The sequence below is a fragment of the Micromesistius poutassou genome (genome assembly GCF_964030765.1).
Source record: "Micromesistius poutassou genome assembly, chromosome: 16".
Classification (NCBI taxonomy): domain Eukaryota; kingdom Metazoa; phylum Chordata; class Actinopteri; order Gadiformes; family Gadidae; genus Micromesistius; species Micromesistius poutassou.
The window spans coordinates 4,371,483-4,392,023 of NC_140286.1; the positions used below are offsets into that span (position 1 = coordinate 4,371,483).

The following is a 20,541-nucleotide window of genomic DNA, read 5'->3' on the forward strand; positions in this document are numbered from 1 at the left end:
ACACTCGGAGCTGAAGAGGGAGAAGGTCACGTTAGCAATCAGGACGACAGCTTCCACGGTTTCTTTACCTGCTAACAGATGGGAGAGGGGTGGGGTTTGGTGGTGTAGTGGTCCCCATGCTCCCAAACAAACACAACCACACACACACACGCACATCACTGCTTACATGTTTCTCCAACATACAAACAAACACATTTCTCGGATTCAAAAGGAGGGTTCGACCTATTAATCACATCATGCTTGTGTCGTTGTTTTTGTTTTCTTTGCTAACTTGGAGTATATACTAGTGTTTCTTATACTGCTGTATGGTTTTTCTTGGAGGTTTAAAGTTACGTTTTTTTCCGCGATGATTCACCGGTTGTTATTTTTCCCTGTGCTGCGTACCAGCGGTACGCGCCAGGGTTCAGAACACAGCTACATGTTTTAAGACTGGGAAGCATGGTCACGCGTTCCTCTCCCTCCCGGTCGCTCCTCTCCCCACTCCCGGGGGATTGGTTCCCCCTTTTAGTCCACACGCTGCGTGAAGTTCTCGGGGAAAAGTCCTCGTGGGGCGGCCGTCCCGAGCGTCTTCCACTCACTCTCCTTGAACCCCGTTAGCCAGCCGGCATCCTACAGCAACACACGCACACGCACACATCACAGCTGGATCAGGGACGGTAGCGCTCCAAGGTTGTCACTGGGCCGTTAGAGTTACAACTTATACATTATTGTAACATATATTGGTCAGTGATGATTTGACATATCATTTTGTCGGACCACTGTAACCAAGTCCCAGACCATAACATAAAGGCACTTATTATTTCACAAAATCTCAAATAATATTGAGAGTTGTTTAACAACACCAATGACAGATTATTGTAGTAATTTGTATTTTTTTCAAAGCTATGTTCTCTTTCCTGCCAACATGTGTTACTGACCTGGTCCTCCAGTAAGGCTGTGGGCACCACCAGGACCATATCCCCCCTTTTCAGCTCCAACTCATCAGAGTTTGCAGCCTCAAAGTCGTGCATCGTCTCCACCTGTTGGTCATGTAGTTGGATGTTTATGCCCATTCAGAAATTAAGAATGTTCTGTAAGTACTACAAGGTTCTGTAGAGTTTGATAAGGGTCGTGAGAGTTCTAGCAACAATATAAGGAATTGTAAAGTTCTAGAAGGTTCTGGAACGTTATTCTCACCTTGTAGAGGAAGCCGTCGGGGAGCCCATGCCCACCAGCGGCGGCGCCAGACACCTGGGCTTCTGTCGCCATGACGCCGTTGTCGCTGATGGCAGCGACGGGGGAGATGATGTCCACGTCGCGGTCGTCATCACCCTCGTTACTGGACGCGGGTTCAATCACCACGGAAGGGATAGGCATCGTTTTCTAGGCGATAAAAACAAACACAGACATTCATACTTGTTCATACTTGTTATTCATACTTACATGTATATTGAGTAGGGGTGCAACGATTCACCAATACGTATCGGTAACCGGTTGGATGCGACTACATCGATGCGTGGGCCCCTGAGTTGATTAAAGTGACCAAGAATCGGTCGATGCACAGATTTAAACGTTTAAACGTTTAAAGCTTTAGCCTGATATCAAGACAGCATTCCGTTTCCATACGGATCTGAAAAATGGAATTTAAGGAAGTGGGCAGATCCGTGTATGCGTATATTTGCGCGTCTCCGTGTCTCGCGAGCAGGGAACAACCATCTACTGCGGCGATCTGATAGGTTGATAAAATTATATATCTTGAGCGATCTGATTGGTAGAAAAAAATATTATTTTTCAAGTGATCTGATTGGTCAAAAAAAAAATTCTTCAGCGATCTGATTGGTCGGGAAAAAAAAATTGGGTGGTGGTGACAGTACAGATAGCAGTTACAAACATCAGCGACTGTACACACATATACCATACCATTGGTCCGTAATGCTGGGCCAATTATAATATGAGGATTAGACATGAGACGGTGCATACCGAGCAGTCATCCATGGGGCTCTCCCTCCGGTCTTCTGGGGTCGTGGCAGATTCCTACACACAAGACAAACGTTCATTATCTTAAAAGTAAGACTTAGCATCTATGCCATGAAACATTTCCCAAACACGATGAAAAGCTGGACAGTGCATTAGTAACTCAGTTATTATCATGAGCCACTGGTACACAGTGTCATGTTACTGTACCAGAGGGTCTGTTTCGCTGGATGAAGTCATCTTGTCCTCCTCAGCAGTGGGGATCTACGTAACGGAACACAGCAGTGGACAGTTTACACACCGACGCCTTTTGTAGTTTCAAGATGGAAAAGGTTCCTCCTCAGCCTGTAAGTATCCTTATGATGGCTACCTGTGCCTACCCGATCCTTAATGCCATGCATCTAAAATGAACTAGAAAGACATCTCTAAAATGAATTAATAGTACTAGTAGTACAATTGGGATTGTGACAATTATTGTTAGTGAAAAATTTGTTTTGCTGATAAGTTGTTATATGTGTTTCTGTTTAAGTTTGGCAATCCCATTAATTGCATTAAATGGACTTAAGAAGTCTATCATAAATATTAAATAAGGAGCAAAACGTATCTCCACAACTGGTTCTAAATGAAGACAACATAGAGTTCAAACAATCTGAAAAATGTAGGTTAAAACTATGCTGTAGTATTTTACCAAAAATAGCCTTCACCCTAAATCCCAGACGGGAGAGTTCAACTTAATGCCATCAGGTGGTAGAGACGTACCTGTATAATCTCTGGCTCTGGGACAGCCACCTCCACATGAGTAGCCACTGGGGACTGGAAACACAGCATAGTATTAGTAGTTGACAGAATCGTTGCACAATTTCATTCATAGTGGAAGAAATGATAGGAAGCGGGTTGAAATCATCAAGAAAATGTTGCCATTTGTAGATTTGTAATTTCTGTATTAAATTGTATTTTATGGATTAATTATCAGATGATGAGTCTTCCACCAAGTAGGATTTAGCTTGAATAGTATCCAATAAAATGGATGATGATGATGATGAGCACCAAAACGTGGACATCTTGCAATCATTACACAAAAGGAAAACCATGGATTAATGATGAGGAAGGTTTATAGCAAAGATGGTAGGGATGATGATGATGAGGGTGATGAGGAACAATATGACTGCGAAGATGATGGCGATGATGAAAATGATGGCGATGAGTTTGATGACGGAAATCAAGCTGATGACGTCAAAGTAAAGAAGAAGCTGATCGTCACAGCGATGAACAAGTAAACATGACAGCGTGGGTGACATGGCGTCAGTGGGGAGGAGCAGGTGAACAGCATTTACAACTCATCCCACTCACAGCCAGCTTCTCCTCTTCCTCCTCCTTTGGACTTGTGGGGGTGACCTCCTTCACCTCCTCCTTCACCTCTTCCGTCACCTCCTCCTTCACCTCCCCCACCACCACTGTCTCTGTCGGGCTGGCGACAATCTCCTCCACCGGGGCCTCGGCGCTGGGCCGATCCACCGCTTCTTCTGCCGTCGCCGCGGTGACATCTTCCGGCCCGTCGTCCGCTGGCTCTGCCCCCTCGGCCTCGGCCGTCACTGGGGAGGAAGCCTCGACCAGCGGCTTGTCCTCCTCGTTCGCCGACACCGTCGCGGCGGACACCTCGGCGGCGGCCTCATCAGCCAAGGGGGCCGCGGCGGTGGTGAGGGGGCTTTTGACCGCGTCCCCGCTGTCCTTCTTGAACCCCGCAGCCAAGGGAAGGTGTCGGTTAAACCAGACTTTTTTTTTGTTCCGTGTGTTGAGTGCCGTGAAGCGGGCCGTTGATTTAGGGATGTTTCTTTTTACATTAGTTAGGTTATCAAAGTAAAAGCGCGGGGGAATGGCTCTCCAAGCCTGAATGAATTCTTAGGTTAACTTACACAGAGTAAAGAAAGGTTCCTGACATCCTGACATGAAATCGCATCAAATTAACAAATAACGGGTTAAAAAAAAGGGTCAAATATATAACATGAAGTTACAACAGCAATCTACAGGGAAATAAGCAAGTTCATTTCGAAATGGTTATATTAAATGTTTGATTACAGTTATTAAATGTTTGAGTTACAGAGTTCAAAAAAGGTTACAAGGATTGTTTTAAACATTTATCCTGTGGAGTTCAAATTTGACCCAAAGAGAAAGTGTTGCTGCTACAGGTTCGATGTGACACATATGACCTTATACAGTACATATATCTCTAACTTGAGGTAATCAACAGTAGACTCACCATGTTATCAAAGTCTGCAAAGAACGAGGAGCCAGCTTCCTCCTTCAGGATGCATGGTCAAAACAAAATACATAAAGAAAGAATATTACGGGCAGAAACTCAACCTGGGAATAAGATACCATGCATGTTAGTAAGGGGCTGATAATGTGAGTATACAGTTACTTCAATGTCGTTAAGTATTCAGTATTAATGTTTCCTCCACATTTCGTGTTTGCGAAAAAAACAAGTTCAGCTTACATTTTTAAGTTTGAATTAAAGTTATTTGTTTAGTTCAGTTGAAAATATTGCTTCTAGTACTGGAATTATACTTTAAAATACAACGTAATGTTATTTTCTGTGATTATATTTGTACTTAGCCAAAAATTGCAAAACAGTTAAGCATTCGTGGATCCCTGGTTTTCTAGCAAGTTTTAGTTACCTGAGCAAATCCATTAAAAGCATTGGTCCCCTAAATCAAACCAGAAACACAAGTTAATAGCTTGTCCGCGTAAACAACAGCTGGGAGATGCATGGTGTCATTGGAATTGAAATCGGATGCAAATGCAAAATGTGTGGGATGGACCAATGGACAAGCAGAGAGAGAGGGAGAGAGAGAGAGAGAGAGAGAGAGAGAGCAAGCAGTAGGGGAGATTGAGGGGGTGTTGGGGGGGTGGGGGCCAGGGAGGGGTTTGGGGTTCGGGTGGCTGAGTCTAGGGTCCAGGCAGGACTGAGGGAGGGCGCACCAAATGTCTTCATTCTTTAGGCTTCGGTGGCCCTGGGAACAAAGGCTGGGGGGGGGTTCTCTATCTGAGTCCTCGGGTCTAGGAGCGCTAGTCTCTCTGCTAGGCTACCACAAACAGACGGGGGTTTGTGTTCGGTTTCAGTACCTCGTCCTTCTCTGTTTCTATATCTTGGTACAACCTCCCATAGCGCTTGTTGGCTGCCTCGTCTTCGGACATGTCCGAGCTCTCCGGCTCCCTGTGCGGCCGTGGGATGACCACGTAGGGGGCGGCGGCGGCGTCCGGGCCCCCCGAGGATTCTGGGAGGAAGGTGTCGCCGCACTCACCAAAGTCATCCTCATCCTCACCGTCGCCCCCCGCGCCCACCTCCTGCCAGCCCCCCGCGTTGCCACCGCCGTCAGCGCCGCCGGCGTCCGGGAAGGAGGGGTTGAATCCCTCAGCAAAGGGGTCACTGTCCCAGCCGGTCCCCCCTCCCCCTCCCCCTCCTCCTCCTCCTCCTCCTCCTCCTCCTTCGCCGAAGGGATCGGAGGTGAAATCAGCCAGGAAGGCGTCGCCTGCGGGGGACTGACCGAACGGATCGCTCCCAGCCGCGGGGTCTCCCCTGTCGCCCCCGGGCTCTGTGTCGGCAAAGGTGACCGAGAGGCCCGACCTCCCCGGGGGTCCACTCGTAGGAGGGGGCACCTCCGGCCCCGACCCTGGCCCGTCTCCTCCCTGGGTTTCGGTGAAGGGGTCCGACGGGAATCCGCCCGTTCCCTGAGCGAAGGGATCTCGCTCGAAGCCGCCGAAAGGATCCGCGTCGAACCCTCCACCGGGCATGTCAGCGAAGGGGTCAGAGGTGAATCCGCCGGCGGGAGCCGGGGACTTCGTCAACGGAGCCTTCTCCGCGCCTCCACCCGTCCCCTGGGCTGACGGATCAGGACTCCGGTCCTCCGCGGGGCCGCCGGGAGTCTGGGACCAGTCGGCCGCAAAGCCGTCCGCCACAAACCCGTCGTCGTCCGCCTCCCAGCCCCCGTGGGACCCCTGCGGGGTGTACTCATCGGCGTCGCCGCCGGCCCAACCGCCCTCCTCCTGGCCTCCGCCCCCCCACTCCTCCGACGTCCCGTACTCGGACCCGGAGTCCTCCGAGGAGCAGGACCCGCCCCACCCGTACGCTCCTCCGTCCTCCGTGCGGTCCTCGATCTCCTCGCCGTGCTCGTTGGTGATGATCAGCCCTGGGGTGGACTTCCTCCTGTCCTCCATCCCCTGCCCCGCCTCCTCCGCTGTCCACTGACCTACCCCTGCTGCCCTGGCCACTAGCTCCTCCTCCTCCCTCTCCTCCTCCCACTCCTCCTCTCCCTGCTTCTCTCCCTCCACCTCCTCTGCACCAGTTGGGTGCGTGGGACCTCCCCCCTGCGGTAGAGCTACGTCACCCCCTATGAAATCAAAGTCGGGGTTAGTGATGGGGTCAGGGGCCGGGCCGCTAACCTCAACGGGAGCGGCCAACGTCGGGCTTGCGGCGGTCTCCAGTGGAGCTTCTGCCTCTGCCGGTGGAGCTTCTGCTTCTGGTTCTGCTGCTACTGCTGGAGCTTCTGCCGGTGGGGGAGAAGCGGCGGCAGAGTCTTCTGGCTCCTGCTCCGCCCAGCCGCCCGAGGCGTTCCAGGCCTGGGCCTCGTCCGGCCCCGCCGTCGGGGAGGCCTTGGCGGCGGGCGGGGAAGCCTCGGCGGCGGGCCACCCAGCGCTCTCTGCTGCCACCGGGGCCGCAGGGCCGTCTCCGTTAGCGCCAGCGCCGCCAAAGTCAGCTGACCAGTCCGCCACAAAGCCGAAGCCGCTGTCGGCCGCCTGCATTGGGGAGTGTGTGTGTGTGTGTGTGTGTGTGTGTGTGTGTGTGTGTGTGTGTGTGTGTGTGTGTGTGTGTGTGTGTGTGTGTGTGTGTGTGTGTGTGTGTGTGTGTGTGTGTGTGTGAGGTCGGGGGTTGGGGTTGGGGGGATTAAAAGGGTTATAAGTTGGACGATTGGATGCTGTAGGCTCCTCCCATCGCCACTAGCACCCCCTCCTCCACCCCGTCCACACCCCACCCCTCCTCCTCTACCTCAGCCCCTCCTCCTCTATTCAGATGCATGTATGGGTGATGAGAAGTGACTAAGTTGAATTACGTGCCGTTTAAACTGGACTGGAGGCCATAAAGCATTTCTTCAACTTTTGGATTGAATTTGACCACGGAAGAAGTTTAAATTCGGCCTACAATGAGGGTTACGTACTTCTGAAACAATGAGAGTCTACAATCCAAAAGCAGAACAAAGCTGTCACCCCATCGGACCAAAATAAAAAAGTGAATAGTGTCATTCGAAGTTGGTGTGCAGGTGTATATCTAGATAGTTGCATCGTAAACAAACAGAGATGATTAGCATACAGTCACCATGGTTATATACAGACACTGTGATTGCATCAAATGAGAAATGGTAAATGAACAGTGTTCTTTGTGAAGAATATTCTTTGCGACAATTGTGAGTGACCACTTACAGGTTGTGCTGGTTGAGCACTTCCCTGAAAGAAAAGAAAAAATGTATTTTAGTACATCTAGCTTGCTATAGCTAGCTGTAAAACCATACATATATCTAGGGCTGCATTCTCAACATAAAATGAAAACTGGTTTGTGGGTGATATAATAATTGTCCACGGTGACTCACCGACCACATATCCCAAGGGACAGCTGTCTGCAGGGGGGAAACATAGTGATAATGACGATGTTAAAACATAAATTAATAGATTGATAGGTTGGCTAAACTGTTACTGTATAATCATCTGCTGGTTAGATAAGGTTAAGGCATGTAGATATTTCCCATCTTGAGGTGTAAATTCCAATCGTTACTATTATTATTATTAATTACTATTACTACTACTTTTATTAAATAAAGAGTTTGCCGTACATCCCTTTTCAAATTAAATATATGTGTACTAACCCCCCCACACACATTCTCCTCAATCCAAACTCAGTGGTTTTGCTGATAAAAGCTCATTGGGTCTGGTGGTGACCAGATGTATGGTTTATTGAAACTCCTCAGTAACAGGAACAGGAAATCAGGTCTCGTCAATTACACAGCTGAACAGACTAATTAACTACATCCTTAATACGTTGAGAAGAAAAGCGCTCTATAATTCCCCGTCCCCCGTTAGAATCTCCCACTGTTTCCTAGCAACAGTCGCAGATTTCCGACTAACTGCTCTTAACTGTTGCGTGTGTGTGTGTATTTGTGTGTGTGTGTGTGTGTCTGTTTGTTTCCCAACTGTCAAGTGTTCCAAAATGTCCCATCTGGGATTTAAAAAGCACATCTCATCTAATCATGCCTGTTCTCTATGTCATGCGTTTATGTGGTGGTATCTAGTTTCCCTTTCAGGGATTGATAGTATTTATTGCGTCCTATAGTCATGCGTTATTTGATGATGATGGCCGCTCTTACACAATGACAGTACGATCTTTAAAAGAAAGTATCACAAAGTATTGTGGGTCAGAACCATGGGGATAACCCATACCTCTCCATCCTTGGACTCTCATCTGAAAACACATTTTTGGAAAACTAGAAATTTGAAAGGAAGCTTTGTAAGAGAACCTGAGGTATGGGCGACACGCTGTCGTCCGGCTGGAAGGCATCGAAGTCCAGATCCATGAGAGATTCTCCTGGTCGCTCGTTGGGCTGTCGAGAGGGAACATGCGCATAATAGAGACGTTAGCACGCTAACCACATCATGTTCGCTAACCACATCACAAGCTAATCCGTTACAATGTTATCCTCTATAATTCCCCTTAATAAGTCCTAAAAAATTAGTTTGTGCGCAAGGTATTTATAGATTATTCTCAATAACAGAGATGAGACAAAGACGCATCATAGAGGTGAAACCTGACTCTTGCATGGTGTAACCTTAGACATGGGTCAGACATACTGATATGCTACACAGACTTGATATTGGATACACAACACACTGTATGGATTATGAACATACATTATACATCAACAGTTTAAATCTATATAATAATGATCCGAGCTATGTGTGTACTGGGTTTCAGATGACCAGCAGATTGATACTATAACCTTGCTCAAACCGTCCTCATACAGGCTCAAGGTGTCCAGCAGCAGCCTAGTCACTGATACTGTAGTGCTAATATTTGAGAAGTAATACTTGTTTAAACTCCCACAGTATATATCCGAACCCCTCCTTGAAATACCTCTTTGTCATTTGTCTGAAATCGTTTAACTTTGTCACTGACCACTAGAGGGCAGCATCGACTAGTGGTCCTACCTGTAAGTTGTATTTGTGAACCCAAGTTTCTTCATTACTTTAAGAAACTTTACACTTAGTACTTATAAAACGAAAAGTAGCAAAGAGGCTGTGTTGTGTTTTAATGCTAACACCCTAAGAGACCTCGCTTGGTACCGTGGAGTCCGGTAGCACTGAGCTAGCATTAGCAGATCTCTGCTGACAGGCCAGAGTCTGTGCTCCGGTCGTACCTGTGAGGGTGTGGGCGCGGGTAGGAAGTCCCCTCCGAACAGGTCGATGATCTGCTCCTGGGCCACCTCCCGGGTGGGCGTGGCCTTTGGTGGAGGAGGCACCGGGGGACCCTTTCTCGGCTGGGGTGGAGGAGACAAATATAATGTGTTAGCGACTGAACCGCGGATCAAGGGACCTCTCATAGACTTCATTTGTATCCCCCCCCCCCCACAGCCAACATTTACACCCGCGGACCCTGCTATAAGGTATGCATTACAAGATTCTACAGAATCTCACGCCAGCGAAAACCCAAAAGTTGGCAGCCCTGTTTGTATTTAGTATCTATCTATCTATCTATCTATCTATCTATCTGTCTGTCTGTCTGTCTGTCTGTCTGTCTGTCTGTCTGTCTGTCTGTCTGTCTGTCTGTCTGTCTGTCTGTCTGTCTGTCTGTCTGTCTGTCTGTCTGTCTGTCTGTCTGTCTGTCTGTCCATCCACTCATCTATCAATCCATCTATATCAATCTATCTGGACTGGACTGGACTGGACATTACATTATGAATGACTCATTTTGATTATGTTGACAGTGCACCACATCAACACAGAGACATCATAATGGCGACAAAAAGATACAATGAATGGGGAGAATGAGTCTAACACTGGTTTTACAAAGGCTACAAAGGGAAGAGTGCTAGCACTAAGGAAGAATGTCACTTACCATGGTAAAAACACAAATGAAGAAGATGGAGAGAGACAGAGGAATAATGAGAACAAGGAAAACATGCTACGGAGAGACACCGAGAAACAAATGGGCCTCAAGCATGTAACTTGAGGAAATGGTAATGATTCTGTAGTTCACAACAACAATAAATATGTCTACTGTATCTTCACAAATACATTTGAACATAGTAAACGTCTAGAGGAAAAGAAGACCAAACGTTTAAATTAAATTACAAAGTGATAGCTAGCTATACACTTTGCTATGCTCAATTTTCTACGCACAAGACTGAATAGTTTACATATCCACTCACCAAATAAATACAATAGTTTGCAGCAAAAAAGCGTTAAAAAGGCAACAGGCTTTCATTAGCCGCAAAGAAAATATGTCTGACAACAGCAACAACAAAACATTGCATAGACTAGTGACCAAACAATGATGCTGCTACCTTAATCTCACACATTCTACGTACAATTGACTCATGTATCTCAGTTTTGGAGTCAAGACAGTAGGCTAGGACAAAGTTGTCTACAAACTCTAGGTAGGCTGATTACTCTTAATAGGCTACTAACTCTCAACACATATTATTCAAAGCCATAGAACATTAAGTCATAGATTAGGAAGAGAGAATTTTACGAGGTAGCACTAAGACAACAGCAAAATGTCAAACTAAATTTTCTAACTACATTTTCAGAAAGCAATAGAGTAGAGAACCAGAATGAGACATCTCCAAAGTAGGGAGATTTAAGGAAAGCTTATGTTGGATATATATGGTGAACAACATTGAGCATTTGGATGGTATTGAACTAATGGAAGAAACCTTAACTTGAAAACAAACGTCAGCTGTTACACTACAGGTATGTCTTTTATCCAATGTCCCAGTTTTCTGGACTAAACACCACACTAGGTTCCATGGGGGTGTACCTGCATGGGTGATTTGGGTCGCGGAGGTCCGGGTGAGTGGGGCATCAGCATGTGGTTGGTTCCCATCTCCGGGCTGGTCGGGGGACTGTCGTCATCATCGTCGGGCGGGGACGGAGTTCTGGCTAGACGGAGCGGTCCCGAATCACTGGAGACCACCATAGAGACCCCAGGTTAATCCCAGTGTCACCCAGCATCTCCCCATGCTGACAGAATCTACAGGACTTCATGGAGCTGGTTTGGCAACTGTTGGGGTACTAGTTTAAGAGGAACCAATAGATAAACAGTTACTGCTATTGTGGAACTGAACCAGGAGACAAAGACGAAATTAGTACATTTACCGACACACTAGCAATCTGGTTTATGGTAATCCTCTGATAATAGGATTACCATAAACAGATCAATTAATTGGACCAATCGAGTGGGTTTTGGGGAACATGTTAATTGATTCACAGAGCCGACCAGCGAATCTTCTAGCATTCAACTGACGGTGTCTTTACAACTAGACTAACAACCACCTTACCGCTTCGGCCTGTGAGAAGAACACCTATGAAAAGACAGTCATGTAAGACAATCCCTTTCATTAGAAAATTGTGTTAATATAGTAGCTATTTCAAATATTGAAACATTATTAATGATGTCCTTTCATTATGTTCAGTTCAAACTCTATGATAAGATTGGTCAAATCATGACGTTGGCTTGTGTTTTTTAAACCTTAAGGTGAGTAAAGACACAAACTTAAATCAAGTTATGATAGCAAACCATAGAAAAGAGACGATAGAGATTTGTTAATGCAAATCCCCATGACACTTCCCTGTAACATGTTAGAGAGAAGCTAACCTTGGTGCTCCTTGGATGGTGAACATCTTGTCTGAATGCTGCTCTCCAAGCTTCGTCATCACTTCATAAAGCTGCTTGCAGAGCTACAATATTCACAGAGGACCGCAAAGATGTAAGACATACCTTTAGAAGCAGCTACATTTATTTGGCATTCAAAGCTTTATCATAGGGTCGTTTTAAATAACATTGGTTGTTCTATACTTATGGAGACACTGGAAAGCAGAGGGTTTAGCATTGTTCTAACCTAGTTTACACATTCACATAACTGAATAATCTGTTGTTCTTGGCTGTGGGCTCCATCTAACACTTCACTTTATTGTGGGGTGCCTCAAGGATCGATCATCAGCCCTCTGTCTTTTACTGATACTGGAGACCTGGACTATGAGAACCAATTTCCTTCTACAATAATGGTTAGCGTTCATCAAAAGATTGGATTAGCGCCTAGCGTGCTCACCAGAGAGATCTCCCGATGGAACTTGGCCTCCAGGCTGGTCACGTTCTTAAACGTGTTCACATAGAACCCCACGCGGCTGAGACAAAATAAGAGAAAGAGATCAATATATACACTGTTAGCACCAGTGATGTAAGTTATATGGGGGATCAATTATTATATTACAGTATATTTCCCACCATTTTACACCATATATTCAATACACTTTCACAATAACTAAGAAGTTAATTTTGCCTCTTAAAATCATGGAACTCACACATACAAACAAACACACACACACACACACACACACACACACACACACACACACACACACACACACACACACACACACACACACACACACACACACACACACACCTGTCCCAAAGTGTGGGCAGTTCATCTTGGAGACCAACGTTTAGTTCATCAAAGACCTTCTGAGCTTTTTTCAACTCTTCTTCTGCCTGGAAAACAAACCAAGCAAGGGTTAAACAAAAGTGTACAACACTGTTAAATCATTTGTCATTAACAAATACTGATCTACACATCTATCAGCTCAATTCAAATATAAGGAACATTTATCAGAAGAATCACAACAACGCTTATTCAATCTGCTGATAGCTACTAACAATTATTATTAATTATTGATGTAAAAGTAAAAAATCCACTAATTGTCATTGACTTAAAAGAACACCAGCAATGTCCTTCAAAAGACTCTTCAAGCGAGTTCAAATTAAGCCCTTCTCCCTGGCGTCAAAGGGTCTTTTAACATCTCTTTGTTATGATGCATCCTGTACAACTAAGTGGGTGTGGCGGATGAGGTGAGGACCCACCTTCACCATCTTGCGGTCGTTCTTCATCCCTGACGCCTGTAGCGTCTCCATGTGATGGCGAGCGCTGTCGTAGTCGATCAGCTTCCTGCTCCTCTTGGCCACCCTGGTCTGGACACCAACCAATCGGTTACCCATCACATTCATTGATTCAGTGGACGACACTACAAGTGGACCAGCATCTTAACGCCTTCACACAGAGAATACAGGCGGCCATGTGTTATTTGTCACACAAAACATTTCCTTCCTTTCTTGGTGGGAACACCATCAGAGTACAGAGTGTTCCTTTTATACATTACATAAAAATGACAATGAAAAAGAGGAGGTACACAGTGTTCACAACCCTAAAACATCCACTAGGTGAACACAACGATTCTTAGAGCAAACTAAATGTAAGGGCCGTTTACACAGATATTTCTACTCAGAAAGACAGGAAATACATATAATATGTAATTCATTAGAAACCCTTTCCCTATATATAAAAAGGAAAGTGAAAAGTGGTGCATTTGTAATTATTTTGTCACGCCATGATGATTTGACGTCAGACCTCCGTGAACGAACCCAGAACTCTCAGTCAGGAGTCCGACACCCTCGTCAATAGCTGCTTCTGTCAGATCCGGCCATTCAAGCCTTACACATGTGTTAGAAATGTCCTGTAGAGTCTAGACACTCACTCCCCCCCTACAACTCAATGAGATCGACTGAGTGTAGGACTTCACCTTGAGGTCAGGGAACTGCTGCAGGTAGCCGTCCAGGTTGAGCAGCGTGGAATCCACCAGCTTATTGTGGAAATCTTCCCACAATGCATCACTGTCCTGTTGGGGAAGATTCCAAACAACAGCTTTAGATCAAATGGAATTGGTACAAGGTACCCGGTACAAGGATTACTGTAAGATTATGTTTACAAGGTGAACACACATGTATAAATTTATCTTCACAAATCAAATCATGAGCAGTTACTGATAACATTACCTAAAACTATTAAGGTTAAGCCCTTCTTAAACCATACTGTCATGATTCAGGTTACTCAACACCATGCAGTCAGGTTCTGTCATAGCTACCATAGCGATACCATACTGTTCCCATAGTTGCCAGAGGGGTCAGAATATGATTGGACTGACCTTACCGAGAACCATGACATCATCTTTGCCATACCAGTCAGGCTCGTACACCTCATGCAGAGACTCTGATAGGTTGATGGACGCCTGCTGCATGCCTGCGGAACACACACAGCCCATTGGTCAGACCCTAGAGTCCCTCCCGGTTAATCAGTAGGTAAGAAACTACAGGCTAGGTGGCGTGTGTTTAAGTGACGCTACCGACACGGAGAGTACATAACTGGGGTTATATATGCGCTTTATTTTTCATGCCCTAATAAGCACAGACACACACACACACCACACGCATACAAGCAAGCACAAACACACAGACTTGTGCACAAACAAACACACACACACAGTGGCTGTCTTGCTAAAGGGCACATGGGCACAGCAAGGAATAGGGGATTCAAACCAAAACCCTTCAGCTGTTAGACCACCTGCTCTAATTCATGATGCCCAGTTCAAATTGTGTGTGCGTGCGTGTGTGTGTGTGTGTGTGTGTGTGTGTGTGTGTGTGTGTGTGTGTGCACAGCATGCGTGTGTTTGTATGTGGATGTACGTATGCCAAAGTATGTGTGCCACTGCCAATGCATTTGTGTCCATGCATGCATGAATTATTGCTTGAATGTGCATGAGTACAAAATGTTTGTTTGTGCTTGTGTGTGTTTACCTTTAATGGCTGCCATGTAGGCCTTCATCTCTCTCTGCAGCCTGGAGCCTTCTGACTGATGGGAGGAAAGAGGAGGGAGGGTTTACGCATCCATCATCACATGACCATGTGAGTTTAGCCCCCCCAACCCCTCTGCTTCACACCGTTTCTCTCTGTATACCTTTGTGACCCAATTAAACCCTCATGTGACACCTGCTACGTACACACATATAGAATTTTTTATATTTTATATATTTGTTTTATACATATGTTTTCATCACATAAATCTCTGTGCTGACACAGTGTACACAAGTGTATCTTTGTCACACGTTATATTAATCTGAAGCCATATTAGATTGTGTGACTTTTTGGTCTGTTTTTCATCTCACCTCCTGTCTCTTGAAGTTGACGACGACCTGCTCAAACTGTTCATCTTTGGTCTCGTCTGCTTTTCCCAGCTTCTGAAGAACCTGGGGAGATCATCAGTTTGGACCAAATTAGGAAGATAACATAATCATTAACCTTGTCTCGACTGCCTTTCCCAGCTTCTAGTTAAATATACATCTATTGATGTATATTTGAAACACCTGGGGAGGTGATGACAGTTTGGACCACATTAGGACAATAACATAAACACCTTATCTCATCTGGATTCACACATTCTCACCTAATAGCTACATCTATGTATGTGTGTGTGTGTGTGTGTGTGTGTGTGTGTGTGTGTGTGTGTGTGTGTGTGTGTATGTTTGAACATATGTATGCATGTATGTTTGTATGTATTTATGTACATAAGTGTCTGTCCATTATTTAGCAGTTCCTTTTTTCGTCATTATCATTAAGGGGGTGAAAAGTTAAAGGCTAAAAGTTAAGATGACTCGATTGTAATATAAAATCTGTTTGGAGGTTACATTTCTTAAATAGGAGCATAACACAAGTACTGTAAATGAGCTAATAAGACAACATTTCATATACCTATTCTGGCCAGTTCAATACAAATGGCAGGTATAGCTATCTGTCACCCTTCCCAACCAAAACAACACCTTTATAAATAAAGAACCAGTGAAATCTCTGGTCTAAGAGGTGTGAAGACGGAGCTAATCTCCGGGAGCAGCTCAGACCTGCTGGCTCCACCCCCTAGCACTCCAATCCTCTTAGTGATTGACAACCCACAGGAGCCTCTTCCTAGACAGCCAATAAACAGGCCAGCACACCAAAGGTGTATGTTGCCTCACATGGGCGTCAGGACAACATCTGAAGTAACTGGAGTTATATCGAAGTCATGCTTTCATACTTTCATGTTAGCATAAGATTATGGATATGGAACCATTTTACATTCCATTCTGTAGTAGCCATTATGTTTGAAGAGGGATTTCTCATAACCTGTATTTGTCCAATGAGACAGAAAGAGGTTTGGGTGCTGTAGATGGTGTGGTGGGAATTTTGGACCGACTTCAATCGTTTCTGTATAAACTGAGTAGGAATAAAGAGCCTTCCGAATTTATAACATTTAGGGTAATATATTTAAGTATTAAATACACAATAACATACAATAATCATACAACAAACATATAACAAACAAAAACAATAGTCCAAGGCCTAACATACAATCATCCGAGGCCTCAGATGGGAGTTCGCCCTGCGTCCCTCCAAGAGCTCCGCAAAAAGAAGTCCAAAGCATTGACAAAGGCAAGGACTTCTTATACAGTGTGGTCAGGATGCTGAGAACAGCTCTGCCCCCCCAATAAAACGAAAGTATTGGTTAACCAGATGGTAAACTATCGATGAACCTCCTCAGGATGTCATAAAGGGGGTCGTAGCCATGTCCTCTCATTTGGAGCCCTGACTTCTCGACCTTCCCCAGGGGCTCAAGAGGCCCCCTGGGGAACAGGGGCTCAGTTACAGCTTTTAAACACCAACAACGAAGGGGGCCATGGAAAAGGCATATGCCAACAAATGGCACTTGGAGAATGTGAAAATAGAATTTCCCATTACATTGGCCAATGAGACCGCAGCATACAGTTAGGATAGATAGATAGATAGATAGATAGATAGATAGATAGATAGATAGACAGACATACATACATACATACATACATAGATACATAGATACATAGATAGATACTTTGTTGATCCCCAGGAAAAATTCAAAGGGTGGGTGGTTTATGTGGCCAAATAGAAGGCAGTGAGCCATTTGTTTGTTTTTTTCGGCCACTGGCACAGCAGTAAGTAGTTTGGGTGCTTTATTCGGCCAATAAGATGACAGGAGACAGTTTGAGTGTTTTATACAGCCAATGAGACGACAGTAGACAGTTTGGGTGCTTTGTTCTGCCAATGAGAGGGCAGTCTTATGAGGTAACAGGAGAACATGAGGAGAACCAGACACCATCTCCTTTGTGTCAATTTTCCTGCAGAGGTGGCAGGTGTCATTTATCAAGATGTCCATGGCAAAAACTCTGGCATTAAAACCTCCTGCAGCTCCAAGGGTCTGCATGTTACATAATCATCAATCTGGTAACCTTCCTGTCGTAAAAGTCATATATTTGGTGCTTGAAGAGGAATATTTAAAATTCTGTGAGGCTATAATCTAGACACTTATCTGGCTCTGCTACCCAATCATTAACCAGCCATTAAATATAGTAAAATACCGCCAAAAGGATCTGTGTCTTCAGTAAAAAACCTAAACCTCTACAAACTTCTATAAACTTCGGCAGTGGTTCGGGTCTCTGAACCTTATCAATGTCTCGCCCAGAAACACTATCTAACAGCGAGGCAATCTATCAAATATTTACAACATGGATTGACTTGTTGTAAAGACGCTGCACACAGAAACACACAGCGACATGTAGCATAAAGGCATAGCATTAGCCTGATAAGAGCCAGCGATAATTTGCCTTGAAAGTACCGATATCATAAAGTGTGCTAATTCAAACAGGGCGATGATTAAAAGCTAGTCACTGACGTGAACGTGAACCAAGTCTGCCGGCTGACTTGGATTGGATATCTGACCATGGCTCCTTGAAGACATGTACCAGTATCTTTACTTGCTCTACGCCCTGTTGAATAAAGAGTTCTCCTAAACGACTGTAAACTGTGACTGTAGACTCGTGTCTAGTTTGTGTTTTACTGGTTCCCATGAGGACAATGTGAATCGATGGGTAATACGTGGGGGCAGAAGGTACTACAGGTTAGCAAACCACCAACACCACCACCATCGTCATCATGACCATCCTCACCATCATCATCCCCCACCACCACTACCATCATTATCATCACCATCACTACCACCACCGACACATCATCATCACCATCATCATCCCCCACCACCACTACCATCATCATCATCATCACCATCACTACCACCACCGACACTACCATCATCATCATCCTCACCATCATCACCACCACACACAACACTACAATCATCATCCCCACCACCACTACCATCATCATCATCATCACCATCATCACCATCATTACCAACACACACACTAACATTATCATCACCACCACCACCACCAAAATCATCATCATATTCACCATCATCTTTACCTCAGAAGTAGTCTCTCTCTCTCTCTCTCTCTCTCTCTCTCTCTCTCTCTCTCTCTCTCTCTCTCTCTCTCTCTCTCTCTCTCTCTCTCTCTCTCTCTCTCTCTCTCTCTCTCTCTCTCTCTCTCTCTTCACAGCCATTCTGTTAGTCTCTAACAACTGCTCAACAGCAGAGGTCTATTCATAAATCTCTAACTCTACCAAGGTTAGTGGTTCAATTCCCACCAGGGCAACCCCTAAGAATATGTGTACTCATGATACCAAATGGTGTATAACAGTTTTATATTAGATAACTTGTCTTGCTGTAAAACAACCTGTTCAGTATTTATTATTTATTATTTGTAAGAACAGACAAAATCTGGGCTTATTGGCTATATATAGCAGCTTCCCACAATAGCATATTTAAGGAAATCCGATCCTCTGACTCTGCCTATTGGCAAAGACCAATGAGAGAGCGAGCGATGTTACACTATACCTAACCAGTATATTCATTCACAAAAAAAAAAGGAATGCCTAATAAAATCAGTACACACATATGGACTGGAGAGGATCTAGCTGTGATCCATCGTCTACGTGATGATTTGAACCCTGAGGGTGAAAGTAGAGATTTGTTTTGGTTTTACACCCCCGCCCCCCCCCCCCCCCCCCCCTCCTCTCCCCATGACACCTTGCTTATCCTTCCTACTACACTAAGTAGATAGTATATAGACGGCTCCACACACACACCCACACACTCGCACGCACGAATACTGACGTCTCTGACAAGAACAGGACTCCCCCCCATCTCTGACGTCATGCTGCAGAGCGCAGAGCAGGGCATCCCCCCCTCCACCCTTCCCCCCCACACACACACACACCCCCCAAACACCATCTCAGCTCCCCTTCCGCCGACCTTGCAGTGAAATTACGACTATACCGCTAGATAAGATCAAATAAGACGTTCCCCTGGGTTACATGACATACAAGCAGTAGTTTGTCTCAGGGCCTGCGTCGTGGGACGTCGCGGTGAGGAAATGTAATTCATGTCGACATATCGAGTTGTAATACACCGATGGACATGTCATCCTCCGGCCCACGATGGACTTATTAAAAGAACACATTGCGGGCTATATATGTATATTATGAGCGCTGTACATTTCGTCAGAATTTAAGCCTGGGTTCGTAACGCAATGCTTCTGAGCGGCACGGTTAGTGGTGGTGCGGGGGGTTATAGCCTACAACACTGTTCTCACCTAGACGGTGTGACATTAGATTCATCAATACGCAAATTGATGCGTAAGGCTAGTATTCAAATATACAGGGTGTTGGTGTCCTGGATCGTTCTAGTGGTTCCTGAAATAGCCGACTCCGTGGAAGCAGCCAAGTCAAGTGATGCTGGAGGAATCGGCCTGCTGCTCGTACACCGAGCACCACCGCTACGCTGGACAGCTCCCCCCGAACACCACAGCATCTCTGCCCCGATGACAAACAGACGCTCGGCGTGAGCGATCCCGCAGTACACAGTCCCCCCCGTTACACTCCCGCTGCGCCTCACCTTCTCCTGTGCCCTGCTGAGCCTTTTCTGGACGTTTTTCGCGAATATTCCTGTCTTGATTTCAGCCATGGCTGCTAGTCCTGAACAGGGATAAACGGTTTCAGCAGCACGGTTTAAGAGCAGAGAGCCGTTGACAGCTCCGAAGGGGGAGGGGGAGGAGGGCTTCTTAAAGACACAGGCCCCGCGCTGCTGTCACGCTTCACTGCTACTGCTCCACCGTCCGCCATACACGCATCTTATTTTAATTTCTAGTTCGATGTGGTGTCCGTTTTTTATACACCACGATTTATAAACGTCGTTGTCTAGCGTATATAGTGTAACATGTTACGTTGAATTCCTTAGAATTGTCATCTTCATTTAAATGAAGCATATAATAGGCCTATATATTTAGTGTTTTCAACCAGGTAAAACCAACACGTTTATTCTAACTATCTACCGGATATGTTCAGTGATTCCAGAAAAGAAAGTTGTAAAACGAAGTCTGAAGCACATTTTCAATAATAGTTTAGACCTATACAAATGGTATCTCATATGCTTTTAATAAAGGACTCCCTGTTGTAATTATAGAAAATCGAAA

At 45.5% G+C, this 20,541-nt stretch overlaps 1 protein-coding gene across 1 annotated transcript; it reads right to left on the reverse strand.

Moving 5' to 3' along the window:
• Positions 1–504: 504 nt before the first annotated feature.
• Positions 505–20,033, reverse strand: amph (amphiphysin; the record flags this gene model as incomplete). Its single annotated transcript, XM_084480678.1, has 23 exons — positions 505–609; positions 918–1,019; positions 1,177–1,362; positions 1,960–2,013; positions 2,164–2,217; positions 2,713–2,766; positions 3,304–3,684; positions 4,211–4,252; positions 4,629–4,658; positions 7,429–7,452; positions 7,596–7,622; positions 8,517–8,600; positions 9,414–9,524; positions 11,036–11,180; positions 11,873–11,955; positions 12,327–12,402; positions 12,684–12,769; positions 13,139–13,246; positions 13,855–13,950; positions 14,257–14,351; positions 14,906–14,960; positions 15,274–15,354; positions 19,965–20,033. 23 exons carry the CDS (start codon positions 20,031–20,033, stop codon positions 505–507), a joined length of 2,148 nt encoding a protein of 715 aa, XP_084336804.1.
• Between the last annotated feature and the right edge of the window lie 508 nt (positions 20,034–20,541).